At 47.0% G+C, this 23,949-nt stretch overlaps 2 protein-coding genes across 3 annotated transcripts in view; both read left to right on the top strand.

Annotated features, from left to right (window-relative positions):
• The window catches only part of vwa3a (von Willebrand factor A domain containing 3A), a 40,220-nt gene extending 38,751 nt beyond the window's left edge, over positions 1 to 1,469 (top strand). The window contains exon 32 of the mRNA XM_084676917.1: positions 1,294 to 1,469. Within this exon, the coding sequence (XP_084533043.1) occupies positions 1,294 to 1,333 (40 nt within the window). The 3' untranslated portion in view covers positions 1,334 to 1,469. The remainder of the gene's footprint in view (positions 1 to 1,293) is intronic.
• Positions 1,337 to 15,871, top strand: sdr42e2 (short chain dehydrogenase/reductase family 42E, member 2). 2 transcript variants are annotated; one of them, XM_084676919.1, is made up of 13 exons: positions 1,337 to 1,397; positions 1,634 to 1,711; positions 2,342 to 2,840; positions 3,434 to 3,529; positions 4,196 to 4,253; positions 4,868 to 4,986; positions 5,388 to 5,463; positions 6,942 to 7,024; positions 7,467 to 7,604; positions 7,694 to 7,759; positions 7,883 to 7,946; positions 8,111 to 8,184; positions 12,762 to 15,871. In XM_084676919.1, exons 3-13 carry the CDS (start codon positions 2,367 to 2,369, stop codon positions 12,996 to 12,998), a joined length of 1,485 nt encoding a protein of 494 aa, XP_084533045.1. In that variant the 5' UTR covers positions 1,337 to 1,397; positions 1,634 to 1,711; positions 2,342 to 2,366; the 3' UTR covers positions 12,999 to 15,871. The 2 variants fall into 2 exon arrangements, with proteins under 2 accessions (XP_084533045.1, XP_084533046.1); XM_084676920.1 differs by having other exon boundaries at positions 1,370 to 1,402.
• Positions 15,872 to 23,949: the final 8,078 nt, after the last annotated feature.

The raw sequence follows: 23,949 nt of genomic DNA, 5'->3' as shown, positions 1-23,949 counted from the left end.
CTACTGTAACGGAGCTAGCTGCCGTAGCTGGAAAATCAATTTTTTCCCGAACCCCGTGGGGAGGAGGGCCACAACATCATGGCCACCAACAAAACTCAGCAAGGAATGTTCTTGCTCTGGCTTTAACCTATGGATATTCGGCAGCGTTGCTGCCACAACCGCAGAATAGTTTATCTCGCATCTTTCTCCGCCGCCATTACTGAACTACTCAAACTAGTGCACGACATTAACGTCATCGTTCTCAGCCACTCCCTCTGTTCGCTGATTGGACCTACAAAAAATGTGTTTCTAGAAACCGACTTCAGAGCCTAGCTCCCAGACCTAGTACAGAAGCAAAATCCAAATTGAGCGGAAGTAAGTAGGAGGGCAGAGCCAGGCTACTCCAGACCAAATCTTTTTGTGGGCGGGGCGAAGTTGGGCTGGCAGCCAGGCTATTGAAGCTGGGCTTCAACAGGGAAATGCACTGTGACGCTACCGGACTGTATGAGAAGGAAATCAGTCAGTCGACCTGCTACCTAGCTGATTCTGAACGAACTCGTCTTCGAGATGAACGTGTTCTTAACGCATTTAAAATGTTAACACAATAGTAAATATTCGACAACGGCGGCGTCACTATTTCAATCAGCGTATCGCATCAAGTTCAAGCGTAGAGTTTGGGTTTGGTGGAAAAAAATCTAAGGTTCGGCCGAAACCGACTCCCGTCAAAAAGCCCATTATTCGGCCGAAACCAAATCCTGGATTCGGTGCATCCCTAGTCAATAGAGCATGACATACTGTGTCAACTGGACTTAGAAAAGCTCATTGATGAGTTTGCAGAACGAGCAAAAACGGGCCTTTTAATATCACTGATGTGATGATGGTGATGGTGAGTTTAAACTGATCTTATTTATAGAGTGGCTCTGTGGACTTTAAAGCACTGATGTGTCCGTGCACTGAGTTCAGTAAAGTTGGCATGACATTCACAGATTCAAATTTGCGGGATAAATAACTCTATAGTGAAATGTTATTAAATCACAAATAGCGCATATTTTGTACTGTCGTAAGTTAAACAACGAGCTACAAAGTCATTTGGATTCGTGTGCGTGTCATGATGTGCGTCGGGGTGATATAGGGGCCTCATTCTGGTAATTAGCCCCAGGCCTCAAAATGTCTTAATCCGGCCCTGAGTCAGTGTCTAAATGGAATTTACAGATTAGAAACTTTCTTAACTGTACTGTATAATTTCATTATTTGTGGTGATGGTTATTGTGATACAGGAAAATGTATGACTAAACTCTGCACATATTTTGACAGAGAAATCATCTCGGTGAAGAAGCATCCAGAAACAAAATAATATTGGCAACAAGATTCATGGTTACCAACTGTACAGAGTGCAGAGGAAGACTTTGCTTTTTTATGTATGGTATTAAAAACTATCATATTATTCTTTAAATTTGTAATACGCTGTTAAAAATCCAGATTTAAATAAAGACATGGCGTTTTCATGACATTAAAGTTTTCTGTTTCAAATGACATGCATTTATTTCGTCCATGTCAAATATATACCATATCAGATAACCCATTTCACTAAACAACTGGATGCAATTGTGGAGCATGCGAGCTTTTTCAAGAGTTTACGGTGAACGCCTTACAGGTAAGACCACAGATGATTGGCAGGTGGAGGGATGTCTATGCAGACCGTTGGGACATAGGAGAGTGGTCTACGGAAAAGGTACAAAGAATATTTGTTTTATATTTGTTAACTTAATGGACTTAATGTACGCACGGAGGATAGGCGAAATGGTTATCGACATTCGAATATGGATGTTTTGAGACGTGCGGTACTAATCTAAGTCACGGAGTGTCTTGGACATAGTGATCGACATTTTTGTAATAGGATGCTGGCATTCCGAAAATGAGACAAACATTTGATACATTCTACTGAATTGGATCAAATTCCACATCAATGATCATTCGTTATGTTTTCGTTTCGGTTTAATCTTGTTTTAAACACTTGAAAATTAACGACGGCACCTGTATGAGCGCGTCGCTAGGTGTTCTTATTTCAATGAGATGAGATAATTCAATGAGTAAACATGAGCTTTCTCTACACGTTTAATGCAATACAATTTGTACTACATTTCTATAATAGAGTTATTGTCAAAGTCTCAGAGTATTAGAAAATTGCTTCACGTTGTTCTCTGCAGTAGACCATCGATAGGATACAGTAACAGAACCATAATAAACTTTTTTTGACAAATGTCAAATAGCTAATAAAACAAATGAGAAATGTCGTTTATTTCCTAATGTAAAAAAACGAACAAAAAACATTTGACATCTTATTTTGTCATCTTCCCTCCAGTTTTTCATCCTTTCAGCATCAGTGAATGGAACTGCGCGCCCCCAGCATGAAAGAAAGCGGCTCCATGTATCAGGTGGAGCAGCTGCTCTGCTCCAGCATCTCAGTCCCTGACACAGGAGCTGGGCTGTGTCGCCTGCATGCCAAAAGCAACCACAATTACCACCCATACAGCCAGCAGGCTTGGATGGGCAGCTCAGCTCCAGCCGTAGCTCTGGCCTCAGCCCTGCCCTCCGCCCCAGCCACAGAAACCCGGCACAGGGCCAACGGGGTGCCTGCCTTGTGCAGCAGCTCAGAGTGTGCAGCTTCCAGACTAGATGAGGGAATGGCCCTGGCCAAGAGAGGTGCTGGGGTTGGAGTAGGGAAGGTGCTGGTGACAGGGGGAACAGGGTATTTTGGATTCAAGCTGGGCCAAGCGCTTGCCAGTCAGGGGGTGGAGGTGGTCCTGCTGGATCTGCACAAGCCACCCTGGGAGACTCCCGATGGAGCCCTCTTCCATCAGGTACTAAACATGAAACACAACTCTACTGTTTTAATAAGGACGTTGCACAGAGGGCATCAGTCAGTTTGTTTTCTTCTCGTGTGTAGTGCTGTGGTTGGGTTGGATGTGGTAGAGTTATGGTTGTGGTCTTCTGGTCGGCCTGTGGTTGAAAACATACACAGGTGAGTGATCCACCTGAATAGCGCCAGGTGTTGACCAGGCCAGAGAAGACACATGCAGGTTGATTCAGGTTACAGGTGGAGTCTCATGACACTTCACCTTAATTGTACCGGCCTCTCTCATGGTTTCAATATTATAATGGGCAACCCATGTATGTCATCTGCTGTGTGTTCAAGCTATTGAATGTTTCAACATGAAATGCAGGTGGAGCATTCTGCTGCCATCGTATCAAATGGAGTTCTCTATAAATACACATATATTCATAATAGCAATTATTTTAACTCCCCCAATTCTACTATTGAGTTATAATATCTACTGGGTACATATACAGTATATATACTGTGTATACATATGTATACACATATATTTATAGATATGTGTATATTCTGTATACATATCTATCTAATATATATATCATTGTTTTTATTTTACAGAGTGACATCCGTGACTATGGCTCTCTCCATAAGGTGTGCGAGGGGGTGGACTGTATCTTCCATACCGCTTCGTATGGAATGTCTGGCCCAGAACAGGTTAGGGTGTTTGAGCACATCCTCAAATGCAAGACACCATCCTGCAAACAAGTTTTACCTCATTATTGAGCATAACCCTCCCTCAACACCTACCGTCCTGTGCTAGGAAAAGGACTTTCTCACAAACAGGTGTCCATTCATAATAAATTAAAACACAGCTCTTCAGGACTCGTCAGCCTAAGCTAAACATCCATCTCACCAGGGTGGCAGCTTGGGAAATTTGCTGCCCTAAGTAGAAACGTCTGCCTCTCTTTATCCTCCTTATTTGGTTTAGGTTACATAATCAACTCATATCAAATAAAATCAAACTTTATTTGTTCGGCACATTTCATACACGGAGGTAAAACAATGTTCCATACATGTTAAATAAATACATTTTACAGTGAGTGATAAGCGAGATCCAAGAGATATGTCTTAAGTGTATGTTTAAAAGTTTCGACATGCCTTTCTCTAATCTCCACCTTCTACAATGTGAACCGACAAGTTCCAGCATCTCTTGAGTTGATGGGGTTTTTCACATACTGTACTTTACACAGACTGACATCAGGCTATCAACAGGTGTCTCTGGCTAATGCTGCTGCAGGCTTTGCCTCCAAACTAAAATGAAAACATACTCAAACATAGTCAGGAATGAAAATGTTTATCTTTTCTTTGCGTCTTCCTCAGCTGAGGAAAGAGCAGGTGGAGTCTGTCAATGTTGGAGGGACACACAACGTCATTAAAGGTGATTACTCAACAGCCAGCACATCACCCTCAACACCACCCATTAAATGCCCATTCAGGTCATTCCTATAACAGTCCTCAGTGGGTTGTTCTGAGCCATCCAAGATCGTAATCAGGCACAAGGTGCCCCTGGAGGTACGTTATGGCACGAGCATAGGACTGTTTTTGTTTTCAAAAGCCTTGGAAGTGGCAAACTAACAATTATACACAAAACATTGGATCATGGCTTAGCCTTTTCTTGGTCCTTACTGACTCGGAGGTTGTTAACCACATTAGACATATTGGACTGTCTCTCAACTTCAGTTGCATGGCTAGATAGTGTTTTGTGTGTGTGTTTATTTGTGTGTATGTGTGTGGTCTTGTTTAACTCTCCTTGTGGGAACCAAATGTTCTCACAAGTAAAGTGAAACTTGAAAAATGTAACTTTGTGGGTCATTTTTTCAAGGGGTTTAGTGTTAGGGTTACAATTACATTTAAGGCTAAGGTTAGGGTAAGGGTCGGGCCATCCTAGGATAGAAAAACAAATCTGTTTGTGAGTGTGTGTATGTATGTATGTGTGTGTCTGTGCATTTGTGTCTGTATGTGTGTATATGTGTCATCATCTACTGTTTGCAGTGTGTTTGGAGAGAGGTATTCCCAGACTGGTTTACACCAGTACAGTCAACGTGGCATTTGCTGGCAAACCGATCGAGGAGGGTGACGAGGATTCTGTCCCCTGTGTGCCCCTGGACATGGTAAGGAATGAAAGACTCACTCTGTTAGCTTGTACTGGATGTCAAATGTTAGTTATGAATCCACACTGAAGTGGTATGATGCAAGGTAGTTGGACTTAGTGGAGACTCAATCGGATTTCAAGGGAAATATGTACTGTAATTAATTTACTAACATGATTTAATATGATGAACATGATTTAACATGATTGCTCTGTCTTTGAGAGAGACCAAAGCTAAAGTCTAAACTGGCAGACGCTTGTCATCTCTGCTGTGTTACTTTGTCATCACCTGTGTGTGTACAATATGAGTGTGGAGGCACCAATTTAATAAGATTACCATGACTCTCCCTGTTTCCTTTGTTGTCCAACAGTACATCTCTAGCACCATCGTGATCATCAAAATGCTACTTTCTTCTATCCTAGCACATAGATCACTACTCCAGAACCAAAGCTGTTGCTGACCAGATGGTCCTCTCAGCCAATGGGTGCTCTCTCAAAGGTATGGGGCTCACTCTATTGGCTGTGCCAGCAGTGTAAAATATTTCTACTTGGGCTGTCAAGCAATTCAAATATTTAATCGCAATTAATCGCATTATTTCATATGATTAATTTTGCGATTAATCGCAATTAATCGCAAAATTATTCAATCTATTTAATCTGTCAAAACATTAAAAACAAGGGTGTACTAAACTTCAAATAGGCCTAACTGGATGATAATGTCAATATAACAAGTTCAGATGGAACACAATTTAAATTGTGAGGGAGTTTTATTCTCACAAACTATACTGCTGTATAATAAACATCTAAAAGCCTTTTCTCCATCATTCAGCTACCGTCGGCAGTTGAAGTCATGTGACGACAGGTGATTCCCAGGGTCAAAAAGAAACCTGTGTTAGCGGCACTATTTATTTTTGTTGCGTTAAAGTGAGATTGCGTAAACGTGTTATTAACGCGTTAACTTTGACAGCCCTAATTTCTACACATAGAACCTGCTCAATTCAGTGTTACGTACAATGTAGAAGTGTGTATGGAGATTGTATTGGTGCATTGATGGTACCTACGTTTCCCAAATTTGTTAAGAAGCTCTTAACGGTAAGAGCTTCTTAGGAGTGTTCTAAGAGCGCTTGCGGCCATCGTATGGATCCTCTGTGTCTGTGTCTGTGTTTCTTCATCCCAAGCCCCAAGCTGGTGTGTACTACCGTAACTGAGGTAGTGGTTGGCATGGTAACTCAGCCAACCCATGTGCAACCTTAGCCAACGGGACCTGGTGACACCGGTTTAAATTTAGCGTTAGACAGCACAATACCACTGGAGCCTTGTGTTAACCTGACACCAGGCTGTCTCAAACAGTTCCTGCCAACACTCACACACATGCCTGTGTTCACACATAGGAAGCCCCCAGGCAGTCTCGATGCACCCTGCAACACCCTCTTTTACAGACAGACTTACCAAAACAATGTAGCTAATATATGGTGGCTACCCAAACTATTTTTTTATGCAAATGAATTCTTTTTCTTATGGGTCTTGGATGAACAAGTGTAATGCCTTAATTCTCTCCTTGGAATGTAACCCAACACTCTATACTGATCCCTTGTATATTCAATTAAGCTTAGAGCACAGATATAAGTGATGATTCACTTTGTTCTAGTCAAGGCACTTGTTCTGGGAGGAAGTGGTTCAAATGGATTCATGTAAAGGACTTTCTTGCAATCATAAACACCTATGAACAATTTTTTAACTGTTTCTTTCATTGTTACATACACCAGCTAGCTATATATATATATATGAGTATTCCTTTTAACAACAAATGTTCAGCAGCATATGAATGGACAGTCATTTTACATAAAATTTAAGCCAACTTTGGTGGGGTTTTTCACATCCTATATAGAGAACCTACCTATCTACAGTTACAGTTAAGGTAAAAGATCACCCAGCATGTCCATTCAATAAAACATTTTTGACTGCTCTCCTACGAAGGTGGGGGCATGTTGCGGACCTGTGTTCTCCGACCATCCGGTATCTATGGCCCAGAAGAGAGAAGACACCTACACAGAGTCATGGTCTCTACACAGAAAACACAATCTAAGAATACTGCAAACACAGTCTGTGCTTCTTACAGTTTCTTACAGTCGTTTGATAGCAGAATGTCCACCCTGGGAGAATACATTGTTGATAGATCCTCTCTGGAACTCTAGTTACAACTCTCTCACTCTCTCTTACTACTATGGAGACTGGGGGAAAAGGTAAAGGGAGAGCCTTGGCTGGGCAGGGCTGAGCTGGACGGGACTGAGGACTGGGCCAGGTTCAGTTTTGGGCTTACTATTGGCCAAGCTATTAAGAAGCTCAACTTAGATTAACACACTTGCACCTTGATTAACCTTAATTCCACAATAACTAAACACTTGTCAGAACATAGCACTCCACAATCTTACACAGAAAACATACAGACACTGTGTGTGTGTGTCTCTCTCTCTCCCCTTATCAAGTTGTCCTTTATCCAAGGGGAACGTGGAGCGCAGGTTGTTCAGCTTCAGTTTTGGTAACCCCCTGGCCAGGATGAACTGGGTCCATGTAGACAACCTTGTTACAGCCCACACGCTGGCTGCTGAGGCCCTCACCTCTAGGAAGAATTGTGTGGCAGTAGGTCCCCGCTGCATTCACGCCGTTTTCATTCTCATTCTTCATTACCACAAGGGTCTGTTTAAAAGACTGTGACATTCCTGTTTTAGAGTGGACAGGCCTATTTCATCAATGATGGAGAATCAGTTAACTTGTTTGAGTGGTTGACCCCATTGGTAAGTGTAAAGCTGTTTTTGCAAAAATACTAAATGTTGTTCTTCTTTTCTTGTGGATGGAACGTTGTGCTCTGTCAAACTGTTCAGCGTAACAGTTTCCTCTGTATTTAAACCCCACTGTAGTTTGAGAAGCTGGGTCACAGTCGACCCATGATACACCTGCCTGTGTCACTGGTGTATTCTGCAGGTGAGGGATACGCTCACACGCACACACAAACACAGACACACACACAGTCAAAGGTGCAGAACATTGGAATTCTGTAGTAATAAGAATAAGTAGATATTGAACATGTGCAAAAAAGAGTGAAGTTACTATATCTTAGACCAGTGTGTGCGTGTATGTTTTCACAGCCATCCTAATGGAGTGCTTACATGTTGCTCTGAGGCCCCTAGTGGAAGTCCCTTTGCTGTTTACCAGAAATGAGGTAACCCTTTTTTTATTCATCTATCTCTGGTCTTGACACCTTTTTTATCTTCTCCTGTCCTTTGTTGTTTTCTGGAGTAGAATTCTGTGGTTCAGCAGGCGACTTTACCTCACTGGCCTGTACAGATGTTGGGATGAACAACCTTCCTCACAATTCATCAAATAAATGAATTAATTTCTTCAATTTCATTTGATTGCAGCTCAGTGCTTGGATCTAATTTAGTTAAATGCTCAGGCTCTTAATTGCTGCATTCTTTGGCATGACATCACAAGCTGGGATACAACATCATGTATTTTCTGCGATAGTCTATAGCTAGCAATGTGTGCATGTGAGTACCCCTATGTGTCTGTTCAATGTCTATGCTCTTCACTGATCTGAGTTTGGGAGCTTGGGTTACCTTCTCCCATTAGATCCTTGTTTAAGTCACACAGAGGCCCTCGCTGTCAGAACTGTACAGACATACTTCATTAGTGGGAGTATTTTCTTTCCCCCCTCTTGCACCCACGTCAGCCCCTCATCTGATCCTATCTGTGATACATTTATTATTGATCAAGCCTAATCAAAACAAGACATTCATGAATTCACAGGTGTAGGTCGATTAACCGTAAGTCTCACTTAATTACATTTATTTACATTTACATTTATTCGTTTAGCAGACGCTTTTATCCAAAGGGACTTCCAAGAGAGAGCTTTACAAAGTGCATAGGTCACTGATAATAACAAGATAGCCCCAAATCATTGCGGGTAGCCAAAACAAGAAACACACATTGTGAGCAGCCAAAAAATAAGTGCCAAAGGGAAGAACCATAAGAGCATGTAGTTAAGCGAGTTACAATTAAACAACATGAATCTTTAAGTGCAAGTGTACCTGTAGAAAAAGCAGCAACGGTAAAAAAATAAATAAGATAAACTAAAATAGAATAATTTGCAACAGTTTAAATCAGTTGCCACTAACCAACAAGAGCAACAAGTCTCTAAGCAAGAGTCATTGTGATCCTTGAGGAAACTAGCATTGGGTTCAGCAAACCATTCCTAAGAACCGTTGTACTCCCGGACGGACTCCTGTGTCTTGAGCCTTCTCTTGAAGGTGGAGAGACAGTCTGTGTCTCTGATGGAGGTGGGGAGTTGATTCCACCACTGGGGGACCAGGCAGGAGAAGAGCTTGTGTTGGGACCGTGTGGTCTTGAGTGGTGGGAACACCAGGCAGTTGTCTGAAGAAGACTGTAGGTGGCGGGTGGGGGTGTAAGGCTGCAAGAGAGACTTGATGTAGTCGGGTGCAGTCCCATTCACTGCTCGGAAGGTCAGTACCAGGGTCTTGAATCTTATGCGGGCCGTGATGGGTAGCCAGTGGAGGGAAATGAGGAGCGGAGTAACGTGGGAGCGTCGGGTAGATTGTAGACCAGGTGTGCCGCTGCGTTCTGAATCCTCTGAAGACGGCGGGTTGCACATGCTGGGAGACCGGCGAGCAGCAAGTTGCAGTAGTCCAACTCGGAGAGGACAAGTGCTTGGACAAGCAGCTGGATGGAGTGCTCATACAAGTATCTCCTGATCTTCCGGATGTTGTAGAGGGTGAATCTACACGACCGGGAGACTGCAGCAATGTGGGCCGTGAGGGAGAGCTCATCATCCATGGTAACCCCAAGGTTCCTGGCAGAGGCTGAAGGGGTCACCGTTGCAGATCCCAGGGTGATTGAGAGGTCGTGGGAGATGGAGGGTTTGGCCGGGATGATGAGAAGTTCTGTTTTGGCGAGGTTCAGCTGAAGGTGGTGCTCGGTCATCCAGGCGGAGATGTCTGCGAGGCAGGCCTCAATCCTAGCTGAGATCCCCGGATCGGTCGGGGGGAAAGACAGGTACAGCTGCGTGTCATCAGCGTAGCAGTGGTAGGAGAAGTCATGGGAGGTGATGATTGGTCCAAGTGAGGTGGTGTACAGAGAGAAGAGGAGGGGTCTAAGGATGGAGCCCTGTGGGACACCGGTGGAGAGCTGGCAAGGGTCTGACAGTTTGCCTTCCCAGGAGACCTGGTACGATCTTCCCGATAGGTAGGATGATATCCACCGGAGGGCAGTGCCAGTGATGCCCATCTCAGAAAGTCTGTAGAGCAGGATCTGGTGGTTAACCGTATCAATTGCTGCAGAAAGGTCCAGCAGAATGATGACGGATAACCTCAAAGCCGCTCTGGCAGACTGGAAGGCAGTGATGACTGAAAGGAGGGCAGTCTCTGTGGAGTGGCCGGTCTTGAAACCTGATTGGTTGAGGTCAAGCAGTTAGTTCTGAGAGAGAAAGTTAAACAGTTGGTTAGATACAGCATGTTCAATTGTTTTAGAAAAGAAGGGTAACAGTGATACCGTTCTGTAGTTCTGGAGGACGGCAGGGTTAAGGGAGGGTTTTTTGAGTAGAGGTGTAACTCTGGCCTGTTTGAAGGCAGAGGGGAAGGTGCCAGAGGTAAGAGAGGAGTTTAGGACATGGAGCAGAAAAGTTATGATGGAGGGGGAGATGGTTTGAAAGAGAGGGGAGGGGACAGGATCAAGGGAGCAGGAGGTGGGGCGATGAGAGAGAATGAGGTCAGAGAGCTCTGACTTGGACAGAGGAGAGAAAGAGTTTAGACATTTAGTTGGGTCAGACATGGAGGGTGAGGGGGTAGGAAAGGTGGGTTTAGGGAACCGACTGCTAATGTCTGAGACTTTTTTCTCAAAGAAGGAGGAGAAGTCGTCTGCTGTCAGGGTGGAGGGGGTGGGGGAGGTGGGTTAAGAAGGGTGGAGAAGGTAGATTAAGGTAATAAACTGCCAAAAAATTGGGGAAGTCTATCAATTAATGTTTTGTTGCTGAAAGGTAAATGCTAGGTAATTCATCTAAGCCACAAATAAAAATGCTTAGGCGCTTACTCTCTGTGGTATTCGGAAGTTGCCAGAAATTATTCAGCCTTTCTTTCAAATTGCATACACAATCATGTGTTTTGTGTGTAACAATTCAAGTTCATTTGGTTGGGGACAGAAGCAAGGATACGGAGGGGCGGTAAAGCCTTAGCCAACACATACGTTTTGAAAGGCTGGTTCACACAGCTGCCATCATACTGAGGTAGACCTTCATGAATGCATGATGAGACTGGGAAACCAAAGCCTGGAACCAAGACTGATTCTGTCAGGTGCATGCCGGCTGGGAGATCAATGATTGTCAAGTAAATAAAATATTAGATGGAGTAGCAAACTACTACTAGCATACAATCCTAAAACAGGAAGTTTAAGGTCAAGGGTACAGGAAGTGACCTCAGGGCAGGTTCAACTGAAAGCCTGCCAAGGCCCCATTCCTGTCCAAACAAGGTGACGGATGAGCTAAAGATATGAGCTAAAGTGTTTCAAACCCAGCCACGGTGGAAGGACGTTGGAGAATAATTAAACTAAAGGCTGCACTTATCCCATACGTCTTCCTTAGGTTGTAGAGACACATCTTTACTTGTTTTACTGCCGCTCACACATTTCAGCCCTACAATGTCTATGGTTAATAAATCAATTCATTTGAAGGTGCCAAAAGATTAAAAACGTAAGACCTATACTCAGGGTGCGAATTATACAATGACAATCGGGGGGGGTCAACTTTTTCTCCATAGTGTAAAGAATACCTCGTACAGCGCAGGCGCTTGCTTCAGTTAACTGAAGTCTTACAATCCCAACAGTATCTTGCTTGTTTAATGTAATGTCTGCAGTTTATTGATGATTAAAAAAAAACAATCCATTCCACAAGCTCATGGGGCACATACCACATAACTTTTGTAGTCAGGGGTCACCAACAAAGTACTGTAAAGCAAAACGGCAGCAATTCAGACCCACACACACAACAGCAGAGCATAATTTCCGCTATAACAAAAACCTACACAGTGCTGTACCAGAACAAAAGACACTATCAACGATACAGGTAACAATTTATAAAACATTTGACCCCCACAACTTGTTGTGTTCACCTCTTTTAGGGGGTTCCAAGTCTTAATTAGGGGGACAAACCCACCCAACCCCCCCCCCATAATTCGAACCCTGCCTATATTCAAACAACATGAGCTTGATGCGAACAATACATTAGTTAATGTGCTGGATAGGAGACCACAATAAACCTGAAGTTTTCTTTCATTTTAGTTCAAATTCAAGAGCCGAGTCTGTGCTCTACTTGTCAATAGAGACGTCACCCCACATCAAGTTAACTCAGCCTCCAACAGGCTTCTCTCACTGCCCGTATTTTCCATACAGACACCCTATCCTCTCTGTAGTAAGGGGATATGGAGATTGGAGCGATCTGTCAGGACTGGGGTGGCAGAATGTAGAACAGGGATTTAGCAAATGGAGGTTAATCAAAGCCATTAGCCAACCAGTCTGACCTCTAGCCAAGATCTTCTCTAGACCAAACCTCCCAAGCAGTTTCTGAGAGCAATACCTGTCTCTGTTGGAACGGGTAGGGGGTAGAGAGATCCATTTTTCTGGAGTTTCTTTCTTCAAAGTACCTTTGAGTGCGGAACACTGCTGTGTTGCTGGGCTGAGCTACAAGAATGAAAATGTGTACAGTACCTTGAAAAGATTTCTTCTTGGTTTCAGGTCAGAAACATTGCTGTGAGCCACACCTTCAAGATTGATAAGGCCCGTCGAGACCTTGGCTTCTGCCCCAAACACTACAGCCTGGCGGACTCTGTGGATCAGTACCTGAGGTCTCGACCCCTGACATCTAGCTCCTCTCTCCTGAGCCTCTCCAAGGATTCTCCCCTGGTCCTGCTTCTAGTGGTGGGGATCAGTCTCACTGTGCTGCTGCTCAGCTTCTTGCTCTGGGAGAACTAGCCATGTAGATTCTCCATTAGCCTAAAACACAACCCCAAACATTGTAGCCCCTGACCCAGATGTGTCTTCTATAATATCCTTCTAAATCAAAAAAAAAAAAAAAAAACATAAGGTTATTTTCTTGATGGTTTTATTGTATTGGAGATGGGTTTTTTTCTATGATAAGCTGTGCTTGATAGTAACTTAATTAGTAACGTAGTTCTTAGTGTTACTGTTTTCTTTTTCATTTGGTTAAGATGCTAGGTTTTTATAAAGAAGAGGGTATAATGTGTACAAGGCTCCATTACTATGTATAAGTCACATGTTATATGTAATGTTCCACCTGAAAGGACTGCTCAGCTGGTAGCCAGAGTGGACCCACAAAATGGTGGGTCAGAGGAATGTACTGCATGTTGTGACTTTTGACTCTTCTTTCTATATTCCTTGTATGCAACAAAACAATCTGGTCACAAATACAATCTGGTCACGAATAATGTTGATAAAGTACTTTAACCTAAAAGCTATAGTTAGTTTACTGCTATTCCTAAAGAAGACTGTGTTTCAGTTTTGTATGCATGTACCGCAAATACAATGCTTTTTAAAATTACTGTATTTAGATGCAGAGTAGTACAAAACTTTGTTGTTAACGCATGCTTCTCCCCACTTCTTCAATGGTGGGTTTTTGTTGTGATTTTCTAATTTAAGGGTTTAGGCATAACTAATGACATATCTATAATTTAATTGTAGGTTTTTGCAATACGAGAAAAAGAGAAAAAGTGTGAATGTGGGGGAGGGGGGGGGGTGAGAGAATATTGAGTTCTTCTCCATTAAATATACTTCCATAGTTATGCAACAAACTAATATATAGGTATGAATTGGAGAACATTCAAATACATAATGTAAAATAATTGCATCTGTTATTGTATTGGTATTCAGGCCTGAGACCTTAAGGCCGATTTTAGGTTCTCCGTTTTCCAAAAAATGGACACATGGGAACGCCCTTGTCTACGTGGACCGCCCTCTCCGAGAGCCCCGGAGAGCTTGACGTGCACCTCCTGAATTTTTTAACTATTACCGTTGTAATTTCAGATAGTTACGGATACCCCCTTGGCTGTGATTGGTCAGTATTAAGAACCGCTTGCATCAGGGGCGGGGTTGCCGTGATAAACAGGACAAACAGAATTATTTGACCGACATTGCTGTAAGTTTTTACAATTCATATTTCGGCTAAACAGTACATGTAAATCAGCATCTGAATTAAAATGTGACGAGAAATGGGCAGTGTAGTTGCTGAAAATGTGCGTATTTTATTGATGAAACGGCTAATTTGTCAATTTGCTTGGACTTCTTGATAACCTAGGTAAATAAACACTCAACGACGACTTCCACAAAAAAAACGTTTTTTTTAAGGTCGTCTTTGACAAAAAACCATTGTGCCACTTACAGTGCGTGTCCACTGCAGCGACACGAATCGCTTGCCATCGCTCGCCTTCCCACCGCTCGGGGGCGTTTCAAACAGATGAATGTATAATGTAGTTCTCTTAAATCCAAAGTTGTAGTTGTCATGGCCAAGTGTGCAGACTTGGGTTTACGTAGTTGCAACATCGATCAAAATACAACTTGTATACAAAATACAAAACTGTTTAATAGACATACAAGTTGACATGTGTAAAAAAAGTTTTACTATATTCCTCATTCTCTGCTAATCTGTCTATACAATAGTGAGTTCCAGCCGGGAAAATCTCAACTCTGTTGCGTCGCCTCGCTACCTACAATGCACCACACAAGCGATTCGCCTGGCTCCATAGAAACTGAATGGAAAACATGTTGTCGCTCGCATCGCGTCGCTGCAGTGGACACGCACTGTAACTCTTCTGGCGGTGAATTGTTTTTAGCACCCACAGCCTACGGAGAACCATAAACGAAGTCTATCCGTCCGCCCGCACATCCGTAAACGGAGTCAGAGTAGCATATTGCGGCCTTTAGATAGGCCTACCTAAAATGTAAACTAGCATTGTGACCAAAACACACAATAGATAGGAAGGGAAAAGATGGTGAAAGATAACCATCGTGAACACAACCGCCCAACTAGTCCTAGCACATTGGGCGCCCCAGGAAGAAGAAATCTTGTGCCGCCCCCTACCCTGCCGGCTGCCCCGAGAACACAACGAGTGGCACAAACAGAACCGGCATACCTTTTTTTGCCAAACACACTAATTGCGGAAAAAGCCGCCCCTCTTGGCGGAAAATGCCGCCCCTAACTTAATTGCGCCCCGGTCGGCTGGCCGGTCGGCCCGTGCCTAAAACCGCCCATGGCAGCACTCCCTCCTCAGACCCGTCTCGTCTCGTCTCGTCATCTTCCGCTTGTCCGGGGATCGGGTCGCGGGGGCAACGACCTAAGCAGGGAGGCCCAGGCTTCCCTCTCCCCGGCCACTTCCACCACCTCTTCCTGGGGGACCCCGAGGCGTTCCCAGGCCAGCCGAGTGACATAGTCCCTCCAGCGTGTCCTGGGTCTTCCCCGGGGCCTCTTCCCAGTGGGACGTGCCCGGAACACCTCACAAGGGAGGCGTCCAGGAGGCATCCTAATCAGATGCCCGAGCCACCTCAGCTGGCTCCTCTCGACGCGGAGGAGCAGCGGTTCTACTCTGAGCCCCTCCCGGATGACCGAGCTTCTCACCCTATCTCTAAGGGAGAGCCCGGACACCCTGCGGAGAAAGCTCATTTCGGCCGCTTGTATTCGCGATCTCGTTCTTTCGGTCACTACCCATAGTTCGTGACCATAGGTGAGGGTAGGAACGTAGATCGACTGGTAAATAGAGAGCAGATCGACTGGTAAATAGAGAGCTTCGCCTTTCGACTCAGCTCCTTCTTCACCACGACGGACCGATGCAGAGCCCGCATCACTGCGGACGCCGCACCGATCCGCCTGTCGACCTCGCGCTCCATTCTTCCCTCACTCGTGAACAAGACCCCGAGATACTTGAACTCCTCCACTTGGTTCAGGATCTCCTCCCCGACCCGGAGATGGCACTCCACCCTTTTCCGGTCGATAACCATGGCCTCAGATTTGGAGGTGCTGATTCGCATCCCAGCCGCTTCACATTCGGTTGCGAACCGCTCCAGTGAGAGCTGAAGGTCACGGCCCGATGAAGCCAACAGGACCACATCATCTGCAAAAAGCAGCGACCCGATGGCTGCGCCTAGAAATCCTGTCCATATAGGTAATGAACAGAATCGGTGACATAGGGCAGCCCTGGCGGAGTCCAACCCTCACCGGAAACAAGTTCGACTTACTACCGGCAATGCGGACCAAACTCTGGCACCGGTCGTACAGGGACCGGACAGCCCCGATCAGGGAATCCGGTACCCCGTACTCTCGGAGCACCCCCCACATGAGCCCCCGAGGGACACGGTCGAACGCCTTTTCCAAATCCACAAAACATGTGTAGACTGGTTGGGCGAACTCCCATGTACCCTCCAGGACTCCGCGGAGGGTATAGAGCTGGTCCACTGTTCCACGGCCAGGACGAAAACCACATTGCTCCTCCTGAATCCGAGGTTCGACAATCCGGCGGACCCTCCTCTCCAGGACCCCCGAATAGACTTTCCCAGGGAGGCTGAGGAGTGTGATCCCCCTAAAGTTGGAGCACACCCTCCGGTCCCCCTTTTTAAAGAGGGGAACCACCACCCCGGTCTGCCAGTCCAGAGGCACTGTCCCCGATGTCCACGCGATGTTGCAGAGTCGTGTCAACCAAGACAGCCCTACAACATCCAGAGCCTTAAGGAACTCCGGGCGGACCTCGTCCACCCCAGGGGCCCTGCCACCGCGGAGCTTTTCAACCACCTCGGCGACCTCGGCCCCAGAGATAGGAGGGCCCCCCCCGATGTCCCCAGACTCTGCCTCCACGTCGGAAAACGTGTTGGTGGAATTAAGGAGGTCTTCAAAGTATTCCTTCCACCGATCCAGGACGTCCCCCGTCGAAGTCAGCAGCGCACCGTCCCCACCGTATACAGTGTTGACAGAGCACTGCTTCCCCCTCCTGAGTCGCCGGATGGTGGTCCAGAACCTTTTTGAAGCCGTTCGGAAGTCATTCTCCATGGCCTTGCCGAACTCCTCCCATGCCCGGGTTTTTGCATCCGCGACCGCCAGAGCCGCGTTCCGCTTGGCCTGCCGGTACACATCAGCTGCCTCAGGAGTCCTACCAGCCAATAAAGCCCGATAGGCCTCCTTCTTCAGCTTGACGGCATCCCTCACCTCCGGAGTCCACCACCGGGTCCGAGGGTTACCGCCGCGACATGCACCGACCGCCTTGCGGCCGCAGCTCCGGTCAGCCGCTTCAACAATGGAGGCCCGGAACATGGCCCATTCGGACTCAATGTCCCCGGCCCCCCCCGAGACATGATCGAAGCTCTCCCGGAGGTGGGAGTTGAAGCTCCTTCTGACAGAGGGTTCCGCCAGCCGTTCCCAGCAGACCCTCACATTACGTTTGGGCCTGCCAGGCCTGACCGGCGTCCTCCCCCACCATCGGAGCCAACTCACCACCAGGTGGTGATCAGTTGACAGCTCCGCCCCTCTCCTCACCCGAGTGTCCAAGACATGCGGCCTCAAGTCCGACGACACGACTACGAAGTCGATCATCGAACTGAGACCTCGGGTGTCCTGGTGCCAGGTGCACATATGGACACCCTTATGCTTGAACATGGTGTTCGTTATGGACAAGCCGTGTTTAGCACAGAAGTCCAACAACAGAACACCACTCGGGTTCAGATCGGGGGGGCCGTTCCTCCCAATCACGCCCCTCCAGGTCTCACTGTCATTGCCCACATGAGCATTGAAGTCCCCCAGGAGGACGAGGGAATCCCCGGGAGGAGCGCTTTCCAGCACCCCCTCCAGAGACTCCAAAAAGGGTGGGTACTCTGAGCTGCCGTTTGGTGCATAAGCACAAACGACAGTGAGGACCCGTCCCCCCACCCGAAGGCGGAGGGAGGCTACCCTCTCATCCACCGGGGTGAACCCCAATGTACAGGCACCGAACCGAGGGGAAACAAGTATTCCCACCCCAGCTCGACGCCTCTCACCAAGGGCAACTCCAGAGTGGAAGAGAGTCCAGCCCCTCTCAAGGAGACTGGTTCCGGAGCCCGTGCTGTGCGTCGAGGCGAGGCCGACTATATCTAGCCGGAAACTCTCTACCTCGCGCACCAGCTCAGGCTCCTTTCCCGCCAGCGAGGTGACGTTCCACGTCCCTAAAGCTAGCTTCTGCAGCCGAGGATCAGACCGCCAAGGCCCCCGCCTTCGGCCGCCGCCCGTCTCACACTGCACCCGACCCCCATGACCCCTCCTGCGGATGGTGAGCCCACTGGAAGAGGGTCCCACGTTGTCTCTTCGGGCTGTGCCCGACCGGGCCCCATGGGAAAAGGCCCGGCCACCAGGCGCTCGCCATCGAGCCCCACCCCCGGGCCTGGCTCCAGGGGGGGGCCCCGGTGACCCGCTTCCGGGCAGGGGCAACTGGGAACCATTGTTGTGTTTCTTCATGGTTGGTTTTTTGAGCCACGCTTTGTCTGGTCTTTCACCTGGAACCTGTTTGCCTTGGGAGACCCTACCAGGGGCATAAAGCCCCCGACAACATAGCTTCCAGGATCACTAGGACACGCAAACCCCTCCACCGCGGTAAGGTGGTGACTCACGGAGGGGGTCATAATAAAGAGTAGACGCCGCATTGACTGCTGGGCGCGAGAAATGCGGCCGCCATCTTGGAAAGGGCAAATTCCTAGTTGCTTAACATCAGAATAAACAAGATATCAGCACTGTACAGCATATTCCTGCTCAAATTGGCGGACAATCGCAAACAGATTATTAATTACATTTGCTGACAGTTCATTGCCTCAGCCAAACAGATTACACTGACTGGAGCGGTTGCCCTTTCCAAGATGGCGGCCCCACGGCTCGTCAGCGCCAGTAGGCAGGTACGGTCGATACGGCGTTTACTCTTTATTATATCTATGCTAAGACCATAGAGTTAATATAACTAGAGACAGCTACTTCTGTCTTCCAAGATGGCGTCCCCATTCATTTCTATAAAAAGTGCTCAGTGGCGCAGTGAGGCAAGCGAGAGTGCCAAATGGACCGCGCCATCTTTCCAGATTGACTCGTCCGGTCTTGCGCAGAAGCTTGTTCCTAGCGCCGAAACTCGTGCATGCTTGCAACTAGCTGTATACGTCATACTTTGCGAAAACCAGTAGCGAGCTATTGAGCTGGAGCTAAGGCATTGCAGAAAACTGTCAGAATGTGGTATAAGTCCGATCAAGAAGCAGATAGCCTACATGTGAACTTTACGGAAATCAATACTATTAGTACTGTAGTATTATTCCCAGGGACAGATAGCCAGTTGGACTTCGTGAACCAACCCAAACTCTGTTGCAGGTAGGGAAGCGTAGACAGCCCCAGAGCTCTGTACTTGTTGATTTCCAACTGCTGCATTAAAGCTGATATTATCGGACCTCTGCGACTCCAGACCACTCTTTCTAGAACACATATTTGTGTCATTGAATACCATCATTACATATTGGAATAGACACAAACAATCTAAATCCTTCAACTGGTGACCCCGATGCTGAAAAGAGGGAGTCCGGAGGGTTCCGGCCCGACCGACAGATCGGGAGAGACCCATACACCGGTACGAGGAGGCAGACGTAATCGTCAGAGGCGCCTCAACATAAAAAAGGTAAGCAGACACCTGTTAATTCAAAGTACTGCTATTCGGAACTGAGAACCAAATTTAGACAATTACTATGTTTCATTGTACCTAGTCAAACCAACAGTGGTGGGAAATCAACGACTGTATGTTACTAAGGGTTGAGAGGCCTTGAGGTGAAATTCCTCAAAAAGGGTTAGAGTCCCACTGTATGTTACTAAGGGTTGAGAGGCCTTGAGGTGAAATTCCTCAAAAAGGGTTAGAGTCCCACTGTATGTTACTAAGGGTTGAGAGGCCTTGAGGTGAAATTCCTCAAAAAGGGTTAGAGTCCCACCGTTTTATGTGTTTTAAGGGTTTGAATCTGTGTACTGTTTTGAGTGCCAAAGGTGTTAGAGTCCCTTGAGCTCTGTCAAGGAGGGGTTACAGTCCCTGAACGAGTCATATTTGAGTGGAGTCAGATTGTGTTGAATAAAAATAGAGAGGAGTGTGGTGTATTCTTTCTTTTATTTTCTTTATCCTCACCGGTACAAGTGAATTCTAGTCCCTGAACGAGTTATATTTGTGTGGAGTCAAATTGAGCTGAACGATATTTTAAACAGATCTGCCATTCCTAAAAGATCCACTAGATGTCCTCCTAGGACCATAATTGCTTTCAGTGCAAAGTCTAACGAGTATTTCAATTGTGAATCATTTATTTAGGTAAATCTCGTTTGTTTTCGGTTTCTTTGAACAAAGGTATACAGCAATCCAAGGAAATGTCAGATACACCTCGAACCCTTTGTTTCCAATATGACATTGCGGTCTCTCAAATAATAAGTGGCACAGAGAAAGAAAAACGTAAAAAAAGTACGTGCCGAGTATGACGAGTTCTGGCAACAGCATTTGAAACGAAATAACTGGGATGAAGGGGACCGTATGTGTTTAAAACAGATAATGATTGAAAGTGAGTCAGCGGCCATAAAAGCAAAGAAAGCACTCGGAGAGTGCTCGTCTAGTATTAAAAAAAAAAGTAAAATGGAAAAACTGTGATGAATGGGAAAATAGCAGGCGACTGTGTCACAATTTGGGTGTAGCCATATCTTCCGTAAATTATAATTACAAGGAGAAACAATGTCACGAAACCACGAAGGAAGACGAGGTTAAAAGAGTTCCCATAGAATTGCCACCGGCTCCGTACGCCCCTAAACTGTACCCTCCACTTCCTAAAAAAGCCACCGCCCCACCTCCGTACTCGCATCAAATGCCTGCGTATAGAGTCAACAGTGGTCAGGTAGATATGGAAGAAGTGGCAGATGCTGGAACCGAAAGTTGGGGAGCACAAAGTGTACGTTCCAACTCACCACTCCCTAGCCGTAGGACAGTGTCACCAGACCGTGCTGGCCCCTCACATCACAGCCCTGCGGAGGAGGACTTCTCTAAACGCGCTTGCAGAAACCACAATCTCGACGGCTTGTTTTCAAATTTAGCTGAGTTAGCTGAGACCAGTGCCCGTAAACGTAGGGAGGAAATACAAATTAGGGAGCAACTGATTGCCATGGAAAAAACGTATTCAGAGAGAAAGGCGCGAGACAGGTTTTTCGAGAGTTCGGGGATGGGAGGAGTGAACCAGGCGAGGGAGGGGGATGTGAACACGAAACCGACTACATACGGCGCTACGATGACAGGCTCGGTCATCTTAACTGACCTAACACCCATACCCGTCGAGCACACCCCCGGCAACATAACGAGGCAGACGAGATCTGAGGCGCAATATTCTGGGAGCCAATTTCCCATAATGGCAACACCAGGTGGAGGCATGCGTTACAAACCATGGGCGTTTCAGGACACATCTAACATAGCTGAGGCAATGGCTCCAACAGAGGAAGGGGGGCGGAAGTGGATGCGCAAACTAGCCCAATTGACTCAGGGGATGACGCTCGCGGTGGGAGATTGGAGACAGCTCATGGGCAGACAGACTACGGGGTGGGATTTGGAACAGATCGAACGTGCCGCTGATATAACTAACACCCCAGACCAAACCCCATTTAGTCAGGTGTCAGCCTGTGTGGGGGATGCTATGGATCTAAAATGGCCCCAACCGGTCACCGCACTGCACACCATCTCATTCAAATTCAACCCAGATATCAGTCAGTTTAAATTCCTGTCCGATTGCAAGGAAGAGTGGACCCAAGCCACTGGCGTACATCCAGATAGGGACCCAACGCACACACAGGTCTATCGAGCGGCGGTTCTGACAGGTTTCCCAGACAAGGTTAAAGCGCGTATGATTGAAAACCCAGACATGGCAGGAGCTCGTCCAGCCGCGTGGGAAAACCACCTGGTACATCACCTAAAACTATCTAAAGATATGGCGGACAAAAAAGAGGGGGCGAGTAAGAACATTGAGGTCCAGCTCCTTAAATTCCAACTGGAGGAGGCACGTAAAACGGCGGGCCAGGCGTCTAAAAACAAATGCTCCGACGGTAAACAGATGGTACAACAGCATCCAGCGGTAGCAACGGGCCCTCCCATGCTCCCGGCAGATCATTTATATCCTTTGGGGCATCCACAGACATATACATCAGCGGTAGGTGCTATGTCTCACCCCCACCCTAGTTACCCACAGGGGCCCACAGGGCCCCCTACAGGACAGTGGCAGTACAGGGGTCGGGGGGGAGCAGGGGGAGGGAAGGGACCAGAGAAGTTCATGGGATGCTATCCCTGCGGACAGATGGGCCACTGGAGGCGTTTTTGTCCGAACGGTGGTCAGGGACAGTTTCAGATGGGGGGTCAGGCTCCTCCCGGATACGGGCGAGGGCAGCAAGGTCTTCATCAAGCATCTTTTGCTGGTGCCGCTCCTCAGAGAGGGTCCAGGGGCGGAAGAGGGGGTCCACCACGGGGTCAGTACCCGGTCATGTTTCCAGATGACCACTGGATTCCGGTTGAGAGCTATCCTGATGCATGAGGGGGCCCGAAGAGCCCTAGCGAGCAGGGGTTGGCAGATCCCCTGCTCTCCATGACTGTGGGTGGAGACTCTCTGTCATTTTTAGTGGACACTGGTGCACGATATTCCACATTGTCCAAGCCAGTGCCCAGGAACTTGGTCTCGATCGCAACAGTGGAACTTATGGGTTTTTCTGGGACTCCTCAATGCCTGCCTCTCACTAAGCCACTACCAGTCAAGGTGGCTAATCAATCATTGTTGCACTCTTTTGTCCAGTCACCGGCTTGTCCAGTCAATCTCCTGGGTCGAGATATCCTGACTTTGGTGGGGGCTTCAATACTCTGTTCCCCGGATGGGGTCAGAGTGACATTTCCGAATGGACACACAGTCAATTGTTCCGTTGATGGGTTGATGTCGACCTCTCAGATGTTACTTACCTCCCACTGCGAGGAAACATCCGCCGACATCTATTGGGGTGCTCTGTCCGCAGAGACGGTTGAACATGGTGGCCTACTATCCACTTACTAGGAGTGGTGCCCTTGGATTGATTTGATTGATGCTTATCATACACTAAATGACCCCTGGCACGTCACTCTGTTCTATGATAGGGTCGGGGATGAGACATACAAACAAGCATTTTTCGAATCCATATTAGACACCACCGCAGCAGTCACATTCCAACATATCTATGTAGGCAACAAGGGAGTGGCAGCGGACGTCACTCTACCACCGGACATGGCCGCGTGGTACAAAATGTCAGACGAATCGGTTCCACATCTTTCATTAGCATTGCAAGCTAACCATCAGGCTAAATAATTAGGACCAATGGTTAAATACTGCGCGTCACTTCCGGATTGGCAGGATACACAAATTCCGGCAGTACAGTGGTCTAAAACCGGCAGTATGTATAGAATCACCATTGCGGCCTCAGATGATATTATCATGCAACACCGCCAGCTGTCTCGCTCACACGGTAGGGAAAAAACAGGTCACGAGGACACCGCCGCCATGTTAGCTGCCAACGGCCCTGTGGTCCACAGGGGCAACAGATGTTGGTCACTGTCACTCCGTAACACCTATTACATTCACGTTTGACTGCCCCTTTCCATACTATATTAACCATAACCAATACCGACACAAACCAGAGGCTGAGGCCGGCGTGGCTGACACAATAGCCGGTCTGTTAAAAGTAGGGGTTTGGGTTCCATCAACCTCTCAGTGGAATACACCCATTCTCCCCGTCCCCAAACCAGGCACCGACAAATACAGGATTGCTCATGACCTACGACGCATCAATCGAATTGTTACCACTCCAACAGTCTCTGTTCCAAACCCCTACGCCTGTATGGCTGCAGTA

This window comes from Hypomesus nipponensis, chromosome 17, assembly GCF_054491055.1.
Source record: "Hypomesus nipponensis isolate SF chromosome 17, ASM5449105v1, whole genome shotgun sequence".
Lineage (NCBI taxonomy): Eukaryota > Metazoa > Chordata > Actinopteri > Osmeriformes > Osmeridae > Hypomesus > Hypomesus nipponensis.
The sequence above is the reverse complement of the archived record's forward strand: the minus strand, read 5'-3'. Positions and strand labels throughout refer to the sequence as shown.

Bases quoted from the DNA above. Each gene is read 5' to 3' on its own strand.
- sdr42e2 (XM_084676919.1), top strand. From the start codon at position 2,367: ATGGAACTGCGCGCCCCCAGCATGAAAGAAAGCGGCTCCATGTATCAG. The intron at 4,987-5,387 runs GTAAGGAATGAA...CTTCTATCCTAG, and splicing joins CCTGTGTGCCCCTGGACATG to CACATAGATCACTACTCCAG. The intron at 5,464-6,941 runs GTATGGGGCTCA...TCTCCTACGAAG, and splicing joins CAATGGGTGCTCTCTCAAAG to GTGGGGGCATGTTGCGGACC.